General features: G+C 40.4%; 2 protein-coding genes across 2 annotated transcripts in view; both read left to right on the forward strand.

Moving 5' to 3' along the window:
* ift172 (intraflagellar transport 172) overlaps window positions 1-13,903 on the forward strand; it is a gene marked incomplete at its 5' end in the record, with an annotated part of 37,883 nt that extends 23,980 nt beyond the window's left edge. Inside the window, 20 exons of the mRNA XM_079179817.1 lie at window positions 907-1,023; window positions 1,997-2,139; window positions 2,816-2,909; window positions 3,643-3,707; window positions 3,978-4,158; window positions 4,293-4,402; window positions 5,755-5,884; window positions 7,265-7,363; window positions 7,476-7,585; window positions 8,209-8,272; window positions 8,451-8,537; window positions 8,749-8,865; window positions 9,209-9,319; window positions 9,462-9,581; window positions 10,013-10,108; window positions 10,702-10,761; window positions 10,878-10,976; window positions 11,560-11,713; window positions 11,847-11,938; window positions 12,758-13,903. Coding sequence (XP_079035943.1) covers window positions 907-1,023; window positions 1,997-2,139; window positions 2,816-2,909; window positions 3,643-3,707; window positions 3,978-4,158; window positions 4,293-4,402; window positions 5,755-5,884; window positions 7,265-7,363; window positions 7,476-7,585; window positions 8,209-8,272; window positions 8,451-8,537; window positions 8,749-8,865; window positions 9,209-9,319; window positions 9,462-9,581; window positions 10,013-10,108; window positions 10,702-10,761; window positions 10,878-10,976; window positions 11,560-11,713; window positions 11,847-11,938; window positions 12,758-12,847 — 2,139 coding nt within the window. The 3' untranslated portion in view covers window positions 12,848-13,903. The remainder of the gene's footprint in view (window positions 1-906; window positions 1,024-1,996; window positions 2,140-2,815; window positions 2,910-3,642; window positions 3,708-3,977; window positions 4,159-4,292; window positions 4,403-5,754; window positions 5,885-7,264; window positions 7,364-7,475; window positions 7,586-8,208; window positions 8,273-8,450; window positions 8,538-8,748; window positions 8,866-9,208; window positions 9,320-9,461; window positions 9,582-10,012; window positions 10,109-10,701; window positions 10,762-10,877; window positions 10,977-11,559; window positions 11,714-11,846; window positions 11,939-12,757) is intronic.
* A 9,306-nt stretch (window positions 13,904-23,209) lies between these two features.
* The window catches only part of msraa (methionine sulfoxide reductase Aa), a 32,151-nt gene continuing 30,927 nt past the window's right edge, over window positions 23,210-24,433 (forward strand). The window contains exon 1 of the mRNA XM_079180529.1: window positions 23,210-23,399. Coding sequence (XP_079036655.1) covers window positions 23,264-23,399 — 136 coding nt within the window. The 5' untranslated portion in view covers window positions 23,210-23,263. The remainder of the gene's footprint in view (window positions 23,400-24,433) is intronic.

Genomic DNA, 24,433 nt, shown 5'->3' on the forward strand with positions numbered 1-24,433 from the left:
AGCAGACAAAATGTTCACAGTTTTGTGGTTGTCCAATTATCATGTGAGAATTGTCCTGCAGTGCTTTGAACTGTAATATTAATTAGAAATGTCTCTAACGAAGAATTCTGCTCTGAATCCAGACAAAGAAGCCCATGAAACAAAACAATTTTTTTGGGGATGCACACAATTAGACCACACACATGTCTAATTTTATAACATAATGCAGTGGTGGAGGAAGCACTCAAACATTTTACTGAAAGTTTTCTACAAGGAGCTTTTAACTGGTTGTGAAACAGTCTCAATGTGATGCTGATGCCTCTATATGACCTACATAAGCAAGAATGTTGGCTATGCAGTTGTTCTTAATGCCGGTCATCGGGACTAATTCCCTGCAAAGGAGACCCGGGCCGTATTGTTGGGCCTGCTGGACGGAAGGGAGGCATGGGAGAACCAGAACCAGGACTGAGCGGGGTAGACTGCTGCAGTTACATGAGAGGAGACTCTGGTGGTGCGCACTACCACTTTTGTCCACAGAGGCCGCCAAAATCAACTCAAAATTAAAGCTCCTCGTAGTAACTTTAAGTACAGTACTTGAGTAAATGTCCTTCGTTACATTCCACCGCTCACGCTCTGAGACTTAAAGTCCCTTTAAGCTCCCGATAGTTGCAGCAAAGAAGATTTCAAAGAAAAGAGTTTCATCATTAAGTTGTTAAGTTGGGTTTCCTTGCTTTTGTCAGCAGTTCTTTTTTTACTGTGTCACAAAAAGAGTACAGCTGAAGGGGCATGAATTATACGTATCAGCATTAATGTATTAGACTAGTAATATGTAATTGAATCCGTTTTCTGTACAAACAATCATGTGGTTTTGAGAGGCCTTACTGTCCCTGATATGTTGATGTGCATGGTGTAAATGTGTTTTTGTAGGAGTTGGAGGCTGAATCCAGGTTCTCAGAGGCAGAGTACCACTTCATAGAGGCTGAAGAGTGGAAGGCTGCTGTCCACATGTACAGAGTCAACGACATGTGGGAGGATGCATACAGGGTGGATATTTGTTTTGTTGGCTTGATAGCTGTTAGTGGCTTTACATTTCAAAAGATATGTTGAGTTTTGTACTCTAGAACCTTGTTCCACACTACTAATGTTGAGCCTTAGCTCATCCCTTGCAGTTATACAACACAAGAGAGCCCTGTGCTTATTAGTACAAGTAAATAAATAAATACTATATCACAAATATAGTGAGTTTAGACACACAATGTCCGTGACTTAAAATACGTTTTACGCAATCTTTTGATTTTTATAGGTTGAAAGTATGGGTTCAAAGGAGTTTGTACAAATGATAGACACAAACTAAGTGATTAGAGAACTTCCCACTTTGACATCAACTTAGTGGAAGCATAAAAAAAGAGCAACAACGAGGCATACAGCATAGATCAAAGAACAAAGATGGTTCTCCAAACAAATACTTACGACACCAAAGTAAATTGGAAGATGCTATAATCACATAAAACAATTACTGGCTTTAATAAAAAGCTTAAAAAATTCTTGAGATTGCTATATTATAGCATTTTTTGTAGTGAATATCATTTCACCGGTCAAATTAGGAGTCTAACGTGTATTTAACTTGCTTCCCTGTGTGGCGCTTAATTTTCATACAGAAGTTATAATTGCTGACAAATACCGTACATTATTAAACACTGTTTTTATAGCTGCGTATAACCATTTATTCAATACGTATGTACAGCTTATGAATGCTGAATAGGAGGACGTAAAGTAAATTGAAATTAGACTTCATGGGCACGGCACCGTTACGAGCCTGTGCTTCCCCCGTCGACGGTGTTTATTGCGGCTGCTGCTCTGGGAGCACAGTGCAACTTTATAGCTGCTATCAAATGTTTTTCTCTGGGATTATCTGCGGTGAGGGTGCTAGGGAGCCACACTGCCGCAGGGCTCCTATAGTGATATATATATATATATATATATATATATTTACCGCATATATTTGTGTGTGTGTCAGGTGGCTAAGAGCCATGGAGGTGCTGCAGCTCAGAAGCAGGTGGCCTACCTGTGGGCTCGGAGCCTGGGAGGAGAGGCGGCCGTCAAGCTGCTCAACAAGTTCGGCCTCCTGGAATACGGCATTGAGTTTGCTTCAAATAACTTGTGAGCTGCACCACGACTGCATAGACACAACATGCACGGAGGTTTTGTTTTTCAATTACTGAGCAACCGGAGCCGGATGTATTGAAGCCCATCCCCGCCAAGTGATGATAAAAAACAAAGAGATCGTGTCAGGCAATGTAATGTGAGTTTTTCACAAGTTAACGAGGAAGTATTTCAAAATAATGAGTCGGTATCTAAAAATAATGGCTGAGTATCGCAAAATAATGATTTTATTATCTGAAAAGAATGACTATTTTGTCATTCTTTTAAGATACTAACTCTTTATTTTGACAACGTTTCTTGTTACAATGACTTTCGGAATTATTTTTCTCATGACATTTGGCAGGAATGGACTTCCATACTCATGTGAACTGTTTAAAAACTCAATTTAAACGTTTTAATTAGTTTTACTGTCTGGCAGTACAACAAATGTAACCTCTACACGTGTGGCGACTGTGACTAAGTGGAATCTGAATTGTAAGTCGCTTTGGATAAAAGCGTCTGCTAAATGACTGTAATGTAATGTACAAACGAATTGCATCTTAAGAGTTTCTGAATAATTGATAGTCAGGGAGTCCCTAAAAAGAAACTGGGATAAAGAGGGCAACTGAAAGTGTATCCAACAGCCAGCGACTGTCTTGTGAAACCTGACTTGATTTCTTTATTTACTCTCCAGCTCGTTTGACTTTGCCTTCGATTTGGCTCGTCTTTCCAGTAAGGAAAAGATTCCTGAGATCCACCTCAAACACGCCATATACCTGGAAGATGAGGTAAATCTGTCCCGGTCCTGCTGCATACAGCAACCTATCTGCTGTCCATACTGCACCTCCATGGGATACGCATTACCAAAACCGGTGTTTTTTTTTGTTTTAACTCTCACCTCCACATACCACATCATCTCAAAAAGCATATTAATACCTGCTACAAAACTGGCTGGTTGCTGCTGTGAAAGTTCATTCATCCTTTTAACCCTTTCCAAATGTAACTGTTTTTGTGATCTGTAATAATTATATTATATATAAGGCCCCACCACCTCATATACAGACTTTATAGTTGTTTAGCCTCTTTTTGTTGTTGTTATGCAACTCTCTGTGGTTTTGTGTCTCTTTGTAGTTGTTTTATCTTTCTGTAGTTATTTTTTATCTGTCATTTTTTTTCCCCTTTCGTTTTTTGATTTGAGTCTCTTTGTAGTTGTTTTGCCCCCGTTAGTCGTCGTGAGTCTCTTTGTGGTCTTTTTTTTACATGTGAATTTTCCTTTAGTCAGCATACATTTTTACATGTGATAGTCGGCTCCTATCAGAAGGTATCTTTCCACCAAATTCAACAAGATACATTTTTACAACATCTTAAAAAACAGTCCAACATACAGTACGTTCTCATAGTACTGATGATCATTGTAAATGTAATTTCTGCGTATACTCCCTATCACTAAAAATGTTCCAGACTGCATGTGAAGAACAGTCGGCGGTGTACTTACTTCTGATGTTTCTGATCGTCTTCCAGGGCAAGTTTCCGGAGGCCGAGGTTGAGTTCATCAAAGCAGGAAAACCCAAAGAAGCCGTGCTCATGTGAGTACATGTATCTCTGTGTTACTGTCAGCTGATCAAGAGCTGTTCGAATTAGTGGCAGATTTATATCTTCTTGCAGATCAGTGGTGCAATGTAACAAAGTACATTTATTCACATTTATTTTTGCTTTATACTACATTTTAGAGGGCAATATTACACGTTTCATGTTCCATTTCTGCACACAGGATTTCAACTACTTCAAAAACTTCTGTTCTTTTATATATATATATATATATATTTTACCGTGTTTGTGCATGTGAACTGCTCCAGGTATGTCCACAACAAGGACTGGGCCAGTGCGCAGCGGGTGGCTGAGGGCCACGATCCAGAGACTGTTTCTGAGATCCTGGTCGGCCAAGCCAAGTTCTGCTTTGAACAGAAAGACTTCCAGAAGGCTGAAGCCTTCCTGCTCCGAGCCCAGAGACCCGAACTCGCTGTCAAATATTACAAGGTAGCTGGCTTCAGAATAAAAAAAGAGTTGCAATATGTTGTAAGGAGATAGAATGTCTTACTCATCGACTTTAACCATCCAACTTTTGGTCAGTTATTCTCTTCTTTATTCCATATTTGTCGTCGGTTTATCAGGGTGCGGACTTGTGGAGTGATGCCATGCGGATCTGTAAGGAGTATCTCCCCAACAAGCTCTCCATGCTCCAAGAGGAGTACGAGCAGGAGACCTCCAAGAAGGGACTCCGGTGAGATTTAGAGCAAAAAATATAAGAAGAAATCAATGGGCCTCATTTTTTGTCATTAAAAAAAATCCCTGAAGCTATAGCTGTAGTTAAAGTTACAACATTAGCAACAGCAGATACCGAAAGCCTTGTTAACAGGACTTGTAATTATAGATAGGTGGTTTAGTATTTGTAGGACATTATTTTAGGAGCTTATATTAGATTTTGTTGACCTTTGATGTTGTTATGTTAGTAAGAAACCTCTGAAAAGCCAGAGGGAAACCACAAACCCCCACTATGAACACTTCACAGGCTCCCCCCATAGTATAATCTATGCACAAAGAGTCAGTTTGATGCTTTATTAAAACACAGCTCATGTATTATCCCACATCGGGACTACCAACAAGGAATAGCTCGTTAGCCGGCCGACCAGCAGCACGCAGCTCTCGTCCTCCTCCCGTCGCTTCTCCCTCTTTAATGACTTGTGGGAGGAAACATCAAAAGTTACCAACGGAAACGAGCAGCGAGGATGTGAGAAAACCGCTGAATTATTGCTGCAGAGTTTACAGCTCAGGCTCCAGATAAGTGCACGGCTTCACAGGCATCTGCAAACCATGATCAAATTGCAGTTTTAATGCCTTTTATAAGAAAATGGAATGAAAGTAAGGCCGGGAAAAAGAGAGCGATGACGAACAAGAAACAGGGGGGGGGGGGAGATATCCTTCATAATTCAAAAGGGTGAACTGTGGATATTATTTCTGTGAGTCTGCCCTCTTTGAAAGAGTGTTCCGTTAAATAACAAATATTCTGCCTTATAGCTACAGCGGGAACGCTAAAAAGAGCCTAATTCTTGTACATACATTCAAATTGAAGATGACAGAATTGACCCGATTGATCTGAGAGGTATCGAATGTTCGTGGCACGCAGACAGTCCTGCTACTTCAAACAATTTTGACCATTTTAATGTTTCAATCATCATCGTCGTCTTCTATTTTGTGAAATGTGATGTTACAATCTGTGAGGGCTCCGTTTCGTTCTCTTTGGCGGCACCGATGACCATAAGTTGAAATTGAAGTTGTGTTTTCGGGTAAGCTGAGGTAGAAAAGTGACAGAGCAGCGATAGCTGTAGGTTTAATCACTACGGTGTTACCTTATTCTGTGATGTATGAAAATATTCAAGATTATTACTTGCCAGCAAGCAAGATGCCTTTTCTGTCGCTAATTGTCCCAAATATCAAGAATCTATCATTCAGAGTTTCTAATATGTTTAATAATGCATCGTTGCTTATTTGGCGTTGCGCTAATTTGAATCTAAAAAATGAACCTCAAATGAAATGCATTCGTTTGTGACTCTGTGTGTGTGTTTGTTGGTTCAGGGGAGTGGAGGGCCTGCTGGAACAGGCCAAAGAGTGGGAGCAGTCAGGGGAACACTCCCGGGCCGTGGAGTGTTACCTGAAGGTGAAGGACGACGCCAACACTGCCCTGATGGAGAAGTGCTGGATGAAGGTAAAAGGTCCAGTCAGCACAAATACAGTTCCCTTTACTGCCATATAGGTCTGAGCTTTAATCGGTAAATACTTTGAGGATTGATTCATAGTTTAAGACGATGGTTCCAAACCTGGGGTCGTCAAATAATTCACAGCACAAGAGAAAAACATATAAACCACTGAAAATGATATTATCTACAGACAAATAGCTTCATTTTAAGGGACCACAAGCCACAAATGTTGTGCAGCATCGGTTTAGGTTATTTATCACCATTCTCTGGATTATTTGATGCTATTTCCTCTGTTTTATAATATATTGTTAACTGCATATATTTGGACTGTTGGTCAGACAAAAAAAATGCAATCTGAAAATGGGAAATTGTAAAAATTGTAAAAAGAAAATTGACAATTTATTGTCTCAATGATTGAACATAAGAAAAGATTGAAAATGTAATAATTATTACCTGCAGCTCAGATTGAACTACAGTTCCATAGAAAACGTATAGAAAAAATAAAACTAATAAGTCTTAATTATAGAACACAATACAGGAAGTCTTTCTCTAAAATATTTAGAGGTTTGGGGTCAACACAATCAATATGTGGCTCCCTGTGGAAAGACTGAATATGAAGATTAGATTTTATTTTTTAATGAATGTTGTTTAACCAAACAAATATTACAAACATTCCAGCTTTTCTCATTTGTTTTTGTTTTTTTGATTATTTTGAAATTAAAATGTTTGTGCTTTTGGACTGTTGATTGTACAACACAAGAGCTTTGAAAAAGTCGCCTTCTGGTCACAATTTTAGAAAAATAAATAACTAATAAGTCAAGCTTTTGGTCTTTAAGAGAGTAATTCACCTCAAAAGTAAAATTGTCTTTACGTACAGACACAAATGTACCATCAATTGATTTATCTAAAACAGAAATGAGTGATTAATCGTTAATAAAAATATCAGCTCTATCAGAGATATTACAATAACGGCTTCTTGTCATTTTACATTTGTCTCCCATCGTACTGCAAAACCTTTTTAAGACATGTGCTGAGAAACTCGTACTTTTAATACCAATCAGTTAGATATCTTTATTTTCTTTTTTCGTGGTAATTGTACTACTTATTGACAAATGATACAGTGTTAATGTAGTAGTTTTTACATTTGATTATATTTACAGCCGTCTTGACATCTTATAACCCCATAATATTAAGCAGATGCAGAGAGACAGAGTACCTCAGGTTAGAATGGATATTTTTTTGCGTTTGGATTTATACTTTTGAAATACTAATATTAATCTACATACCTGTTTGTGAAAGACAAAACTAGACATACTCTGTTCCACAAAGGCTATTTTTTTGTGTCCTACAAGTGTGTGTTTTATGTGTGTGTGTGTGTGTGTATCCAGGCGGCAGAGTTGTCCATCAAATTCCTCAGCGGCGATCGAGCGGTGGAGGTGATCCAGGTGGTCGGGCCGCGACTCACACAGCTGAGGAAGTACAACGCTGTGAGTGAACGCGCAAGCACGCCACATCTTGCTCGTATGAGTCAGTTTCTGCTTTTAGTGTTTTCAATTTGCCCAATTTCCCTCCTGTTGCGTTGGCGTTCTCGTGCTCAAGGCTGCCGAGCTCTACCTAAACATGAACCTCATCAAAGAGGCGATCGATGTCTTCATTGAGGGCGAGGAGTGGAACAAAGCCAAGAGAGTCGCCAAGGAGCTGGAGCCCAGGTTTGAAAGGCACAGACACGTACAGTACATCAATGGTGTAAAAGTACATTAACTCAAGTAGTATTTCCATGTTCTCCTACTTTATACTTCTACTCCACCACATTTCAGAGGCAAATATTGTACTTTTCACTCCACTGCATTTGTTAAATACCTTTGCAAATTCATATTTACAATACAACATATAATAAACTAATGAAATATGATGTAATGGTATAGGTTAAGATGCCAGCTTCTACATTAAAGTGATGAATGCCGTGCGCAGGCAGTCTCTCCCTCGCTGCAACCGACACAACCGCTGAGCTTTATGCAAATGAGCGTTTTATGACACCACCAATATGCAAAATGGTGTCTTTATTCTATAGCCACTACATTGTGCAGTCATGTCCTTCATGATGTTAAGTTAAAGCGAAAAAATGTGTGTATTGAGTACTTCTTGTACATACTTGTACATAGCATATTTCTTCACAAGCACACTTGTGTTTGTATTTTCAATGTGATACCACCTCGCTTAAACGATCGTCCTAAAAAAAAAACACCTCTTAAAAATACGTGGAAATTGTCTCCGGTTGAGAATAACTGGAATGTCTTTACTCTGTATCTCATTCCCCTGATCTCTTTGGCAGATACGAGGACTATGTGGACCAGAAATACAAGGAGCACCTTAAGAACCAAGGCAAAGTTGACTCTGTACGTACGACTACACACTCTGTTACACACCGGATCCAACGATCATCATATTGCACAGGAAATGAACCGATCTGAAATGGGTTTAAAAGAAAAAAAAATGTGTTGTGTGTGTGTGTGTGTTGATTATTTTAAATTGTTTGTGTTTTTTTTGTTTTTTTTACATCGGTGTGTCTCATAGCTGGTGGGCGTGGATGTCATGGCAGCTCTGGACATGTATGCAGAGAGAGGCCAGTGGGAGAAATGTCTGGAGACGGCATCTAAACAGGTACTGCATGCACAATCTACCTGACTCTTAAAGGTTTACATTACAGATGTTGCATTTAGTTAAAATAAAGTAATGCTCTCTGTAACCAAACCTTCCATTAAGTAGTTAAACTGGATGTATGTAAAGTTGTCCTTGAATAAAAACAAAAGCACACAACGACGTCAACACTAGTTGTCAGTGTTCCTCATCATCCCTGTCCATGTTTTGTCAGAACTTTAAGATCCTCCATAAGTACGTCGCTCTGTACGCTACACACCTCATCAAGGAGGCCGATGCTCCGAAGGCTCTGCAGCTCTACGTACAGCACGGAGCGCCGCCCAACCCTCAGGTACAGTCCACGCACACAGAGCTCCGATAGAGGGCTCCTAATAACTTCCTGTTTTGCAGCCTGAATATCTGAACGCCTGGATTCAGTTATGTTCTGGGAACACACCTTGAGGGTTTCTCTCGCAAAACATAAGCCTCATAAGTCAATGTCTGCCAGTCAATGCTGCCAGTTCACTGTGTTTACATACAAAGTCTTCCTTTTCAGACTTTGACTTCTTTATTAGAGCTACAACCTCACCATCGAATGTCAGGCATCTCTCGTTTCCTGTATACTTATCTTATGATACAGGCAAAAAGCATCAATGGAAGGTCCCACCAATAACTTATTCTTTTCCTACTCCCAGAACTTTAACATCTACAAGCGCCTGTTCCTGGACCTGATTAACCTCCCTGACACTGATGGACCGGAGTCTTACAGGATGTGGGCCGACCTCCGAAATTTCCTGCTGCAGCTGGTAAATGACAACAGAAGGAAAATGACTTCCCTCCAAATTCCGTGATGTGAATTTCCTGATTTTCCACAACTGTTCCTTTTACTGTAATTCCCCTTTTTGTGATGCCTGTGGTGTGTGTGTGTGTGTGTGTGTGTGATTTCAGTGTGAGAACATGTCCCGGTCGGCCGAGGCCAACTCTCCAGCTCATGAAGACTTTGAGCAGATGCTGCTGATCGCTCACTACTACGCCACGAGATCCGCCGCCAAAGGAGTCGCGCAGCTGGTACTCGAAACACAGAAGGCTTTATTTCTTTTTAGATAATAGATTCGGAGTTAAATTCACGACTGCACGATCACATTTGATCGTAATAGTCTGCTTTCCATCTTGAATGTGTTTTTTTTTTGTGTTGTTAGATTTGTCGTCTTGTGCATGTTCAGGAACTGTGGGGAACGATGCATCTCACCACAAGGTTCTAAACCAACTGGTGCATATTGATAATATTGGCAGTCTTTGTCTAAGAATGTCTTTTATAAAAAAAACAACAACAACATGAAATTCCAAAATGTTGTATTGTTCCAAAATGAGCTTAAACCTCGATGATGCTTCATTGTTTTTAAACCAGAGCTTAACTCTCTACTCTTTTCCTCCGCTGTTTGACAGCTGACTTGTTTTTAGTGCTGATTTTCAAATCGAAAGCTTCTCTCCCTCTGCAGGTCAGCCTTGCAGCCAAGCTGTCCGTGTCTCTGCTGCGTCACACTGAGCTCGTTCCTGCAGACAAGGCTTTCTACGAGGCCGGCCTGGCCTGCAGGGTGAGTCCACCCATGAGAGAGGAACACTAGTTCTTCCACTTTCGGATAAAGTCTCCGTGCTCTCTGCTCAATGCTCCTTTCAGTTCCGTTCTAGTGTTGGTCACTGAAAATGTTCCTCCAACCTGGTTTGTCATTTGCTTAAGTAATGTACTTACTTTTGAGGGACTTTTACTGCAGCTTTATACTTCTACTCCGCTACAAATGTACTTTTACGCCGACAAATTTATCTGACATCAAGTACATTCTGCTCATAATGCTTGAATACTTTTACTGAGGTAAGGTTTTGAATGCAGGACTTTTACTTGTAGTGGAGTATTTCACAGTGTGGTATTAGTACTTTTACTTAAGTAAAGTATCGGAATACTTTTTCCACCGCTGCTGAAATGAATAAATCTACTCTGCTACAATCCTGTAAATGGGAAAACTGGTAAAATTCCCAGATATCCTGCAAATTCCCTTAAAAAGACTTCCCATCACAAAGTTGCACAATATATATTCACCACCTGACTAAAAACCTAGGGATAATATGAAATATCCCTATTCCTGGGATGCATGAGATTAACTTTACATAACTTTTTTTTGTAACCTGGCAGGCTGTTGGCTGGGAGAACATGGCCTTCATCTTCCTCAATCACTTCCTGGATCTGTGCGATGTGAGTAAACTGTCGCGGCTCAACTGCAGGACAAATCCGTCCCATTGTTATTCGACAGTGTGACCGTGGATCGTCAGGTTTCTGTGTTAATTAACTGGGAAGATTTCTGTCTCCAGGCGGTAGACGAGGGGACGCTGGACGCTCTGGACCACTCCGACTTCCTGGACACCGACATTCCCTTCGAGGTTCCAGTTCCCACCAAACTCTGTGTCACCGTAAGACATCCGTCCACCAAACGCACGCCGTGACATCCCACTGGACACGCTGTGGTCAGACTCATGAATGGTGCCGCGTTATGAATCAGATCTGGGGAAAGATTATGATCAATAAAGCTTGCACTTGTATAGCGTATTTTTCGTTACATTGTGACATGAATGTAAGGGTCGTGTAAATTCCCCAAAATATGACCTTGTTGGGCAGCCAATGATGCAGGACGCTGTTTTATTATGAGCGGATAACAATAATTTACATCGCCTGTCTCATAGTGTAACACAGAACATACATTCATGCATGGAAGTCATTCTCCTCCAAATGAGTATCAGCTGCTCTAACTTCAGAGAGAAACGATATTCTATTCTAAAATGAATCGAAACACATAAGCAAACTTTTGTTGGCCTTTATGTCATAAAAATATTTATGACATAAAGGCCTGTGGAACGTTGATTACCCCTGTTAAAGAGTCACACTTACTTTATATACTACTTTTGTTTTCATCTCACACTACGTGTTTAATTAATGTTTGTGTGTGTGTGTGTGTGTGTGGGTGTGTGTGTGTGTGTGTGTGTGTGTGTGTTTCAGGACGCCCAGCGGGAGCAGATCCGTGACTGGGTGCTGATGGTCTCCATGGACAATCGGTTGGAGCAGGTTCTGCCTCGTGATGAGAGGAACTCGTATGAAGCCTCGCTGGTGGCCGCCAACACCGGCCTCCGCTCTCTGCCCTGTGTCCTCACCGGTAACACACACACACACACACACACATCGCACACACACACACACACACACACACACACACACACACACACACACACACACACACATACACACACAGAGTATAGTCCCTCACTCTGTGCTGTCCTGTCCTCCAGGCTACCCGGTGCTGAGAGACAAGATGGAGTTCTCGTCCGTGGGGAAAGTAGCCATCAAGAAAGACTGGAACAAATTCCTCGTGACCACAAAGGTGAGACACAAACAAAGTACACTGACTCACATACTGTACTTAAATTTGAGGTACTTGTAATTAACGGTCTTTTCTTTTCATGCGACTCTCTGCTTTTACTCCCCCCCCCCCCCCAACAATTTTAACACCTTTCGTTGATTTACAAAAACACACAAAGCGTTTTCGTTATGAATTAAACTACATATACGCAAGTACAACTGAAACGATTGGTCTGTTTTGTAATCGTTTTAAGTTATTTCTCATGTCGGAACATTCCATTTCATGTTAATAATTATAATGGTTTATTAATGTTGATGTTTGGGCTTTTTGGTCGCACTAAACAGGCGTTGTGAAGGTGACACGTTGGGCTCTGGGTAATTGTGACGACATTTCTCACTAGTTTCATAAACCAAACAATCGATAAATGGAGAAAATAATCAGCAGATTAATCCATAATGAAATATAATCATTCGCTAATAGTTCAAAGTGAGCTCCACCTCAACCAACTACAACAATAAATTCCTGCTTTTACATTAACGCACGAGTAATCGTACTCTAATGATATAATATACGACAGCATAACAGTCACAGGGGACATTCTTCTACTTTAGATCCTTTAAGTACAGTTTCCTAATTATACTTAGAAGATTTGAAAAAGGATTCCGAGTTGTCTGACGTCTCACTCGCAGAACTCATTTCACTGGGTTTCATCATCTCTATCAACATTAGCGATTTTATGTGAATCAGCAGAGTCGACTAATCTCACGCCTACAGCAGTGGCGGCGTGTGTTGAATCCGTTGTGTCACTGGTTGTTGTTTGTGTCCGTCTTCTCCATGCAGACCACTCACAGTTCAGAGTGTCAGGACGTCCTCCAGTTCATCAGCCAGTGGTGTGGCGGCCTGCCGGCGTCTGGATTCTCCTTCCAGTGACTCACACACACACACACACACTGCTATTTCTCGTTCTGTTACATTCTTCCATTTTTGCTGCAAGATTGCCAGAAATGTCTCCTCTCCGTTGCTCTGTCGTTCATCTGTCCAGAAACCAATCCTTATTTAAAGAGAAAACGACGAGCCACCATCTAAATATTTATTTATTAAACTTTTCATATATATTTTCTGTAAATATGCCGGTCACAATGCTGTTTCAAAAACTTCTCGGCACTTCCAGGTGTGTAGTCTCATGGAAAATAACGTTATTTTCCGTGCCGATGTAGAATTGAAGTCACATGTGAAACAAATAAATGTTTTAAAAAATGATCAGAATCAGCCTTAAAATCAGCCACATGTTCTCATATGAGAAATATGTGTGTAACAGACATTGTAAACTCGTAAACTCGCGCTTCGGACGATGAACCCGCACAAATTAGCTGAAATCTTTCTCTGAACACAACCTCGACCCCCCTTAATACTTCCTTATTTCCTGTCTGTGGCGCTCAGCTCCAAGCCCATTGGTTCCTGCTGAAGACTGAAATCGTTTCAAACAAGAGGGAATCGTGCATTTGTTGGGGACTATTTTCAGCGGCGAATGAATCCACATTTGTTGCTCTAGTGAGTGTTTGGGGCAGCAGGACGGTGTATGTTGGACTGAGGCAATAAACTACAGTGTGTGTGTGTGTGTGTGTTCATGGTGATGAGTGGCTCATTGATGTGTTTTTAATAGTTTTTCGGCAACAACGGAGCTCTTTTTTTCCCCCCCGTCACAGGACACAGAAACCCACTCACTTCCTGCGCTCACACTTTATTTTCGCCGTCCGCTTTATCCTGAGCCGTCACCATGACAACACAATCCTCCACTCTGCTGTATCTTTTCCTCTCATCAGAAGGACTTTGTCTCAGAATGGCATCGCTGAATACAAGCCAAAGGTTTTCTGTCAGATTTGAACAAAATAGTTTCTAGCAGACGTTTACGATACTTTGATATGTTCGACCTGACAGTTAGAGGGACTATTTAATGTCTGCTTTTTCTCTGTGTGTGTGCTTAAGAAGCCGGCGTCTCTGGCAATGCCTTTATAGTGTCTTTGATATGGAATGTATTTTGTTTAATGAAGTTAAATAAAAGATAGTTTTTAAGCATTTTACCAGTGCAGGTTTTAATCCCTTTTCATTGTGTCGCGTTTGCTCATTTTGGTGATGTTTGCTCAGATGGGAACGCAGTTGTTGGTACGTCAAGAAAAACTTAAAGCTGCAATCTCGCAGATGTCCGTTTCGTTTTCTTTGGCGACACCTATGGCGATAAATGGTAATGCAGGTGTGTGTTTTCGGATCTCACTTCCCAGAGAACACTGGTAATGTCGCCACAGACAGCCAGTTCATAATCCTGCGAATGCGACGGCTTTCAGTGGACAATAGGCTCGATCACCTTTCTGTCACCTCATTCGGGAATAGAGAGCCACTTAAAAATATTATTTCATTCGAATGAAGATTTCCCAGATTGTGACTTTTAAGTGATATTTGAAGTCTAATTTCTTTACATCAAGCCCAGTAAGAAAGGTAATGATAAATCATTCCCTCAAATTACTGATTTATTCCTCAAATGACATAGCGTGTCCTGAAATGACTAATCTGTGCACTCAGGATATTTATTTAATTCCCACTATTGAGTTATCTATACCATTGAAGTAAAAACAGTAATACCAGTTAGGACATACACAAAAGTGTAACAGCAATTTTCTTTTCTTTTTTTTGGGGGGGGGGGGGGGTCTTTTTATTAACTAACTTATTACAATATTACATAATTTATACAACATGTGAAACAAAGCTGTCACACTAACAGCTCAGTGAGGCTGTACTTTGAGCTAAACGCTAACATGCTGGTGTTTACCAGCTATAATTTGGGCATGGTCACCATCGTAGTTTAGCATGTTAGCATGCTTGCTAACATCTGCTATTTGGCACTAAAAAGAAGAAAACAGCTGAGGCCGACGGGAAGGTCGTATTTGATCAAGTTGATAGACTAAATGTCCACACTGGTTTATGGGGATTACCAATAAATGTAAAATATAGACAGAGGGTTTTTAAGACACTTTACGAAGAAAAAAAAGATTCAGTCTCAAATTCAATTTGTAATTTGTGTTTATTTGTACAGTACAAATACAATGAAATAAGTCAATACAGAAGACTACAGAAATTAGGAAATAATTGCATCTGAGTCATACATAAAAACAGCAACATTACTTTATTTATAAATTCACAAAAAAGAAAAAGTCCTGTCTTTTAAACTGGCTCAGTGTGGTTGGAGATATATACACACATATATATATATATATATATATATATATATATATATATATATACAGCCGTCTCCTTTCCCAGCAGAGGTACTGTACATCCGCAATCAATAGAACAGCCTGTGTGTTTGGGGAAAATGCATTAGTAAGTGATAACTCCGGAGATTTGCTGCTGTGCTGCTGGCTCCATGTCTCATACTCCCCTACACTGTTCCAGCTGAGAATAGACCGTTTACTGAAGTCAGCCCACATATGAGTGTTTTATATCCACATTCACATTACTGCAGACATGCAGAGACATCTGTCACAGGAGAACGTATTAAAGTACAGTTATTGTATTAGGGAGAGGGTGATGAATATCATCTCAGGAGGCGTCGGGACTCATGACTCTTGTCTTGATTCAACAAATTAAGGTGAAGAATATCCCTCTGAATCCAATTATGCTTTTAGATCTACTCTTTTATTCTTATTCTCAGTATTGGTTGGCTTCATCTGCATTATGATTCATGTGACTTTACCTTTTGGTAAATTATCATCTCACTGGCACTGAAGCAATAAAGAAGAATGCGTTATTTTATCATCATCTGTAGTCAAACTGTACACTTTTCTTTGTACATAATCCTCACTTTTTTAAAATGTCCATGTGTTTTGTCCATGCTTTTATTAAAGTTATATTTATGCGACTGAACTATGGTGAGGATGTTTATATTACCCTGAAAGTTCTAGCTGCGCTCCAGTGTTACTGCTAATCTAACATCTAGCATCTTAGCGCTCAAATGAATCAGAGCGATGAGGTCCACTCGACCTGCATATCAGGCCGTCCTGTGAGTCTGGCCCCTCTTGAAGTACTACAAATAGAGGCTTTCTTGTGATTTGGGAGGCTGATCCGGGAAGGGGGATGCAAGTGAGATGCAAGCGAGCGGAAACATAAACAACGATGGTGAATGAAGCAACATTTTATGCTTTGACAGGGAATACGAGATTTTTTGTTTCTTAGTGATAAGAATAAATGTAGTTTTGTGTTACTAATGGAGTTCCAGATTCATGTATGACAACTGGATTGCAATAAGAAGGATTTCAAACCATAGAGATCACTATAGTTGTTCACATCACAAACGAAATGTACATCAAGTTTTTGTCCTATATTCGTGGACGTATTAGGTATGAAATCAGCCAACCAAGCACAGTACTGTTTCTACTGAAATTTCTATTGCAATTTTCCTTTGGGTTTACACTCTGTCTGCAGTGATGGAATTTAGACCTTTTACTTAAGTAAAAATACAAGTATTACAGCGTAACAAATACTGTTACCATTAAAAGTGCCACATTTAAAATGGTACTTAAGTAAAAGTATGAGCAAAAAAAAAGTAAAAGCTCTCAAAATTTTAATCTGAAAAGTAACTAACGCTGCCACATAAATTTAGTGCAGTAAAAAGTACAATATTTCCTTTATTTTAAGTATAAAGCTGCTTAAAATGGACACACTCACTTAAGCACAAGTACTGCACTTAAGTACAGTGAATGCACTTAAATGTTCCATGGCTAAATGTAAATGTGCGCACACAAATATCTCTTAATCTTAATATCTTCTTAAATTTAAAATAATTCCCAAAATTTCCAAGACACACTTTACATTTTTTTTTACTGTGAAGATCCAAATGTCTTACATATACTAAAAATATCACTATATTTTTTAAGAGAGATATTTTTTTTTAGAGGAATCTTTTGGAGTTTTGGAGCACCATCTAGTGGCCACTAGCGGTACTGCACCACGCTCTTTCTCAGTTACAAAACAGCCCAGAAATGTGTTGGAAAAGCTCCTGGGTTTTTATTCATAGTTCAGCTGAGAATAGTGGGTCTTCGATGTGGGCGCTAGAAGCAGTCTTACATTGTCTGCTCAGTGAGTTCAGTGTTGATTTTCAGGCCACTCTCTTGGCATTCACCGCGTGCCTTAATTGTATGGACATTTAAATCAAGGTCCGCTGTGAACACGAGGAGAGATGACCCATAATCGCCCCCCCCCCCCTCATTTTTTTGCCTTCAACCAATTCCACTCAATCCCCCTTTTCTCCCCCATTTTCTCCCAACACCGCTCAATCCTACTTTATCCCTTTATATGTTCAGCTTCGCTCGTCTTTGTTCGCTTCTTTATCCCTCTCTGTATCCCTCACAACCGTTTTCTCAACATCAAAGTTGAGGTTGTCATGTATGGCATACTTTATTTATGTTTATTATCAAAAGCACAGAGGAAATGTTCCAAACCTATTTAATTAATTTTTTTATGAAGAACATAATAAATGAATGTCACTACATCAAGCTCGAATATCTCTTATGGACTCTTACAGCCTGTGTTTTCTGCGTTATGTGTCTATTGGTTACATTTTTGCATCAATGTTAGCGAAAGTGATGAATACCACACTGATTATTAATCATGACTATGTACTCTTAAAATGCACACAGACTAATCCTACTAAAGATGTACATCATGTATGCTGACTACACGAAAGAAGTACACCGACTATAACATCTAAGACGACGTTGATGCTGATTATGCTGCATATTGTGATTCTACTGACTAGTACATTATGTATTAAGATGCTGTGTCTTCTGCTGCAGACCAAAGACAGACAAGCAGCTCAGCAGAGATTTAGATGCTGTAACGGTCTATAGGCGTGAGTGTGATTGTAGATGTCATCAACTGTAAGGGATGTCCTGCTGACCTCCACACAACAGGCTACATGCTGGGACAGATTCGAGACAATGACAGAACTGACAATACTACTATATATATCATCCGGCTCTATTGACTATATAAAGATTATCTATCTACGATGACTTAAAAGGGCAACGGCAGCATTTTGCATGTGTAAAATATGCATATTAATGTGTTTTTGCACCGTCCACACTCTGGTTTCCATTCATTTCTCACTTTGGTATGAAAATCAATTTGCAGAGACTTAAGGCCACGGTTCTCGACCCTTTTTTTTTGGGTGGGGGCTTTTTTTCCCCTGAAAAGAAATAATAATGTCCACTTCTCACCTCATTTCACAGGTTCAAGTTGATCTGTGATTCAACCAAATTGGGGGTTTTCTTTCTTCTCAGATTGCTGCATTGGAAGGATTCCCAGAGCAGCGAGGAGGTGAGAGCATCCAGAATTTCGCGAGGAAAAACAGCAAAATACAATTCTAATCTATGGTTTTCTGTGTCACCCCTTCGATCAGGTGACTCCTCGTTGATTTATTCTTGTGAAAGCAGAGATCATGTTCATCGGAGATGGATTGACCGATTGAAGTCTCTGCAAAGTGATTTTCATGGTGAAATGTGTGAAAAGCATGCATGGGTTGGGGGGGGGAGAAAAATCAGAAATAACGCAGCATGCAGATGGAAAGTATTAAAAGTGTTATGGAGTATTAAAAAAAAACACCGGTATGATCCTTTAAGCAGCACTGCGGACCATTAAAGCATTATCCTCCATTATCCAGCAGCAGCAGCCATAATGCACGTTCTTATAGGCACCACTGCATTAATGACACAGCTGCAGGGGAGGAAGCTGCTGCTGCGATATCTACTCCTCATCCCACACGAGCACACGGCCCTGTCAGCTCCAAAAACATCATGCCATGCAGCCTTTTTTAAAAAAATTATATTATTTCAATGTGGTCGCTGCAGATGGAGCAGCAAGAGCATCTGTGCTGCTCAACGGCTCTCCGGCAGAGGAGAGGACCCATCTGCAGCCTCATTAACCCTGAAATCCTAATGACCCAGATAGCTCATGTAGGCTAAAATGCGGAGGGGAGGGGGAGGGGGAGGGGGGGGGGGGGGGGGGGGGGCTGCCTTTGTGGGGGTCGGGCGTGTGTGTCAGAGCCTGTGTTCAAAATGTCTACAATACTCGAGTACACCGAATATCTTCAATTACTCAAATTATAACATAATAGATATTTATGTGGGCCCAACACATTACATCTTACACTTATAAATAAAAAGGCTGTAATGTTTTATACAATTAAAACACCATAACTACCATAATAATACTACTATTATATATATATAGCATTACAGATGCATTTTATGTATTTGGTCTGTATCATGTGTGTGCATGCAGCCTTTTGCTCATATTTCAGAAAGAGATAAATAATAAGTTCCGCAGAGCACGACAGCACACTGCGGCTACTGCAGGAGCAGATTTAGCGCAGATGAAAGGAGCTGGTGGAGGTTTATAAACCACAAGGCCTAAAGAATTATAAATATTGATTTAAATGACTAAACCGTGCAGATAGCCGATTTTGTGGAAAACCCGAACAGTACCTTTTCAGCGGCAGGGTGCCCGATAAATGGCGCAGCTTTCTAATTAAAAAAATAATAAAATGTAACAATCAGCGGACATTTACCGAGGTTTGATGCAGCTAAGACCTCCATAAAACACACCGATGCAGGAGCTTCTGTTCGTCCGGTGATAGAAGGCTTTGGAACCTGTTTAACCTGCGTGCGCCGCCCGGTCCGCGGTGCTCTCCTCTGGAGGTCCATGCAGGGATGCTGAGGATGCGGAGGGAGGTTGCGGGGGATGCAGAGGTCGGACTGTCCTTCTTCTGCAGCTGAATTGAGAAGAAAAAAAAACGATTTTTTTTTTTTTTTTTTTTCTCTGCAGAATAACTCTTCAAGCACAAAATAGTCCAAACCCAGAAGACCACCGGAGCCAAGCGATATCCTAAGCCCTCGGAAATCAGGTTTTGTGTGCGCTGGGTGCAGTCAGGAGGTGGGTACAGTAGCCGAATGGAAGGATGGAGGGAGAGAAGTTGGGCGCAGTCAGAGGGAGAGAGGAGAGAGGAGGAGGGGAGAGGAGGGGAGGGGCTGGTCCTCTGAAAGAGTGGGAGTCAGATGGAGCTCCAGCTCTGTCCTCCCTCTGCTTGTCATCCTCTCCTGAGGACGGAGGGAGGAAAGAAAGAGCGAGAGCATCTGCCTCACCGAGCAAACCAATCAAAGCATCCGACTCTGTACTTAACCGCTGTTAATGCGGTGGTTTAATTTGAAATGTTTTCAGGAAACAACATATTATGCAACTGGATCTAAATAAAAACACTATATGGTGTGTCTATACACTCAATGCTTTTTTTTCCGTGTTCTTGCTTGGTCTATGAGAAGATTGGCTTTAATTTAAGTGCGTCAAAGTGTCAAATAAATGGAATGGAGGAGAAGGATAAAGTGGCAGAGAATAAAAATACTCAAGTGACGTGTGAGTATGTCAAAATTGTGCTTAAGGACAGTACTTGAGTGAAGGTACATGTGCATTCCACCCCCCCCCCCCCCCCCCCCCCAGAACACCTCGCACATTAAACTCCATCTCTCCGGTCCTCTTTGCTGGAATGTGAAATTGTGCACGATCCTTCTGAATTATAGAAGACTGGCACCGTCACAATCAGACGCTGAAATGTATGTGTCTTCTTATGTATATGTTCTTATGACTCGTCATCTGTCCCTCCTATACCCAGCGTATACTGGAAGCCAGTGGACTGATGGGGATCTGTCGTGCACTCATTTGACTGCACCATTACAGCCGCAAACCATTAAATAATCAGCAGCTTCCATCTGACGGAGCCTCGTTCTCTTCAGCCAACCAAGAACCAGCTTTACTATCTGAATAAGACTGGATAGTGAGTGTAGTTTTTACACATACACATTTAATTGATATGTTATGTTAGTATATTTGATCAACAGTCTATGCTTATTCATGTTATATAATTCTACTTAGCATATGTACTATGTTTATTTTCGTGACACCCCACTACATTTATATATTACTGCTACATGTTCTACCATGTGACGTTTTGGTTTTAAAACATTTGCGCATATACATTCCCTGATTAAAGCTTTATTGCTTCTGCATTTACATCTAAATTATTAATCTAAGCACCGTGAATAGGCATGTTAAGATTTGTAACAGTTACCCGAGTTGTTTGATAATCATGGTTATGGGTATGTAAACATGCTTGAGCGGCCATGGAGGCAAATTAACAGTTCAGGAGTCCAGAGAGGTTTCAGAAGACTCTCCATTTATTTTTCAATTCCACCATCGCACCAAGGTTCAAACCAGTGTCTGGTAGTCTCCACTAATCTCTCTCCACAAACAAAATGAGCCCCTTTTATATGCCTGGTCCATCTAATTAGACCAGCCATACCATCTACAGGTAAGTATAACGCCAACACTATATGTATAATACATATTTACATGGTTTTACCAACACCAAAAGTATCCATATTAATTAACATATTTATAATTCCTATAAATAAAGTAAATTATAAACCCATAATGTATCTAAATAAACACAGCAACACATATCTTCACTTCCCCCTACCCGCCTCCTATGGTTGGTATTTCCCGGAACTATAAAAGATGTGCTCGAGCACCCTGGGGAAGTGTTTTGCCCGAACGCCCTGGGAAGAGGAAACAGGCAGAGGTAAGTTGTTGCAGTATATACACAATATTGTTCTTCCACATAACTAGACATTTACCCCAATCAAGTCTGTTCACTCAGTCACTGACTGCAGTTGTCCATTCGTTTTGTTGGCAGGGAGAACAAAAGGACCAGCTCTGTGTCCCATGCTGTGCACATGGCTCCCAGCATCCACAGTCCAACAATAAATACATCCAATAACTTGTGTTCTCCTTGGCTCCTTCATCACACCACATCTCACACACTATCCGTGGTCTAAGTCATGGCGGTGCGTCGTTACAGGGTATCTAGAAGGATGTGTCGGGACTTTTATGGAACACCATGACAAAAAGGAAACAGGAAATAAACTGTCGATTGCATCAAACATGATGACACAATCACAAGTTAAGACACAACAGCCCCACCTTTCCATGTTGCCGTGTGTGTACAGTTCGCACCACTGTGCAATAGCCTTTGTGTGTAAACGTTATGCTTGTATATCAATAATAATACTCAATGCATTTACATAGGCCAGAGAATAGTGGCCTCTAACTGATTATTATGGCATTATTGTGATAAAGATTGCAGGTCAAACTAACCGATACCCTGGGGAAAGCTAATCATGTATAATATTTCTAACCAGTAGTACACGATAAAAAGGTGAATATAGCTCCTATTAATATGATTTTCATACTTTCTCCCATACCCACTGTAGTGGCAGCTTATTTTACCGTCCTTCTTGGCCACTTCTTGCAGGATGTAAAGGGTTCTGACTCGCGTAAACCACCATGAGCTATTGCAGGCTAAACTTGTCTTGTTAGCTGTCCAAGGATGAGGCACGTCGCTCGTAGTTAAAAGTAGTTTTATTCTTCGATGTAAACAAACAAAGTCCTTGTGCAATAACTGTGGCTAAAACATTGACCTTCTGCTGGCTCTAACTTAAAAGTCTTTTAATCTGCGGTCTTCTGCGGTCAGAAAAATTGTTGCTCCACATCCTGCTTCATCAAAACTAGCACTGAAAACCTACTTAAAGGAGTCAACCAACTATTGTCCAATAGCAGGACAGAATAGAGGAGCCTTTATCTTAATAGGGCAAAAACACACATTTGAAGCCCATTCTACTACATGACCAATTACCTTTACTAATTACCTATATTATATGGTAAACATTCTAAAGGGCATAACACATGCTATTGCAATAAACATAAAATACAAAAAACTGTTAAGAATACAAACTGGCTCTTACACCCACAACTGTCTTGTTTCTTTTTCAAGGAAGTAAAAATAACCTGCATGTCCACATACCAGACATTCTTATCTGCACTTTAACCTAACACTAAAAATAACAAACGGGTCGTAATGTAATTATGTAATTGTTGGTGTCAATTTGACAGTTTTAGCAAGCTTAATACTAAATGACAGAGTGGAGTGGGGGGAGAAGGTGCAGATAGTGAGGCCATAAGCAAAAACACCTGTCAATTTAATAAGCAGTCCCATTAAAAACAGCCATAAGTAGGCCCAATGTCAAGTAGCATTGGTGCAACTTGCAGCCGTTTTTTTTTTATGGTAATTGTGGAGTAACACGAGGGCACCTTCCCGTTACACAAGCCTTGTGTTGACGTTATGTAGCTTATCTAACTGAGCTAGCCCTCGGTGTGCAGGGGTGTGTCTGTGCTGCTGCCGGGTCAATGGTATCCTCCTCCAGGCTCCGTCTAGTTTGGCGTCATTTTGTCAACAGTAGCATGGGAGAGATGGGTTCTAAAGCCCAAATGCCGACTCCAGAGACAGCACTTCCCGGCCGGACCGACGGCATTAAAGTCTCCGGTAAGCTAGCTCTTGTACGTTAGCTTCTTTAGCAATGATGTAACTTTTACGTAACAAACCAAAACGCATATTTGCCATTTTGCCGTTTTATTTAGTGTTCTGGTATTCTCGCGGTAACGTTTGCGGTGTTGCCTTCTTAATACGATGGGAGTTAAAGTCCTTATAAAGACAGTATTAAGGCAAGTAGCGTAAACTTTAAATGTAGCCATTTGTTAGGCTAGCACCTGCTGGTACTACTGCGCATGCGCAGGGTAGTTTTTTGCATCTTGGAACACTGCATGGATGTTGACATACTTTGTTAAAACTTCCTCATGTAATGTAAATATGACAGTTAACCCTATATATGGTGCTGCATACTTTTATTTACTGTGTTATTGCTCGTTCACCTCTTTGACTCCACTGTGCAGTTATTAGTGTCATTAAACAGTGGTGGAAAGTACTCAGATCCTCCACAGAAAGTAGTTACACCGCAGTGTAGAAATACTTTGTTACAAGTCTTGCATTCAAAATGTTATTCAAGTAAAAGTATTAACATCCAAATATACTTATAGTAAAATTAGTCAAAATGGCCCATTTCAGGGTAATGTAGTATCTGAGTATAATTATTAACTTTTTTTTTAATGTTGCAGCTGGTAAATGTGGAGGTAATTTAGTTACTTTACATACTGCTCGGTAGCTTGTGAAGTTTGGAATTATATGACTTGCAAATATTTGCATGTGCAGTGGTGCTGGGCAATATGGATATGAGTAAAATAAATATTTTCCAATATTGATTATTTTTGATATAATATATTATATCAGGGGAGTCCAAACAGCGGTCCTTTTAAATCCATATCCCAGAACATACGGACACCCGATGTCAGCCAAAGTCCATAGTTCAATGTAAATACACCCAAATGAAATGGTTCTAATGTATATTGTTAATACGCACAGTATTTGTAATACTCACATGACCAACTCTGCACCGACGCCCGCCAGTTGTAAATATGGAAATCTTTCACCATTTATTCCATCAAACAATTATGGCATGAATT

Source organism: Pholis gunnellus (genome assembly GCF_910591455.1).
Source record: "Pholis gunnellus genome assembly, chromosome: 19".
Classification (NCBI taxonomy): domain Eukaryota; kingdom Metazoa; phylum Chordata; class Actinopteri; order Perciformes; family Pholidae; genus Pholis; species Pholis gunnellus.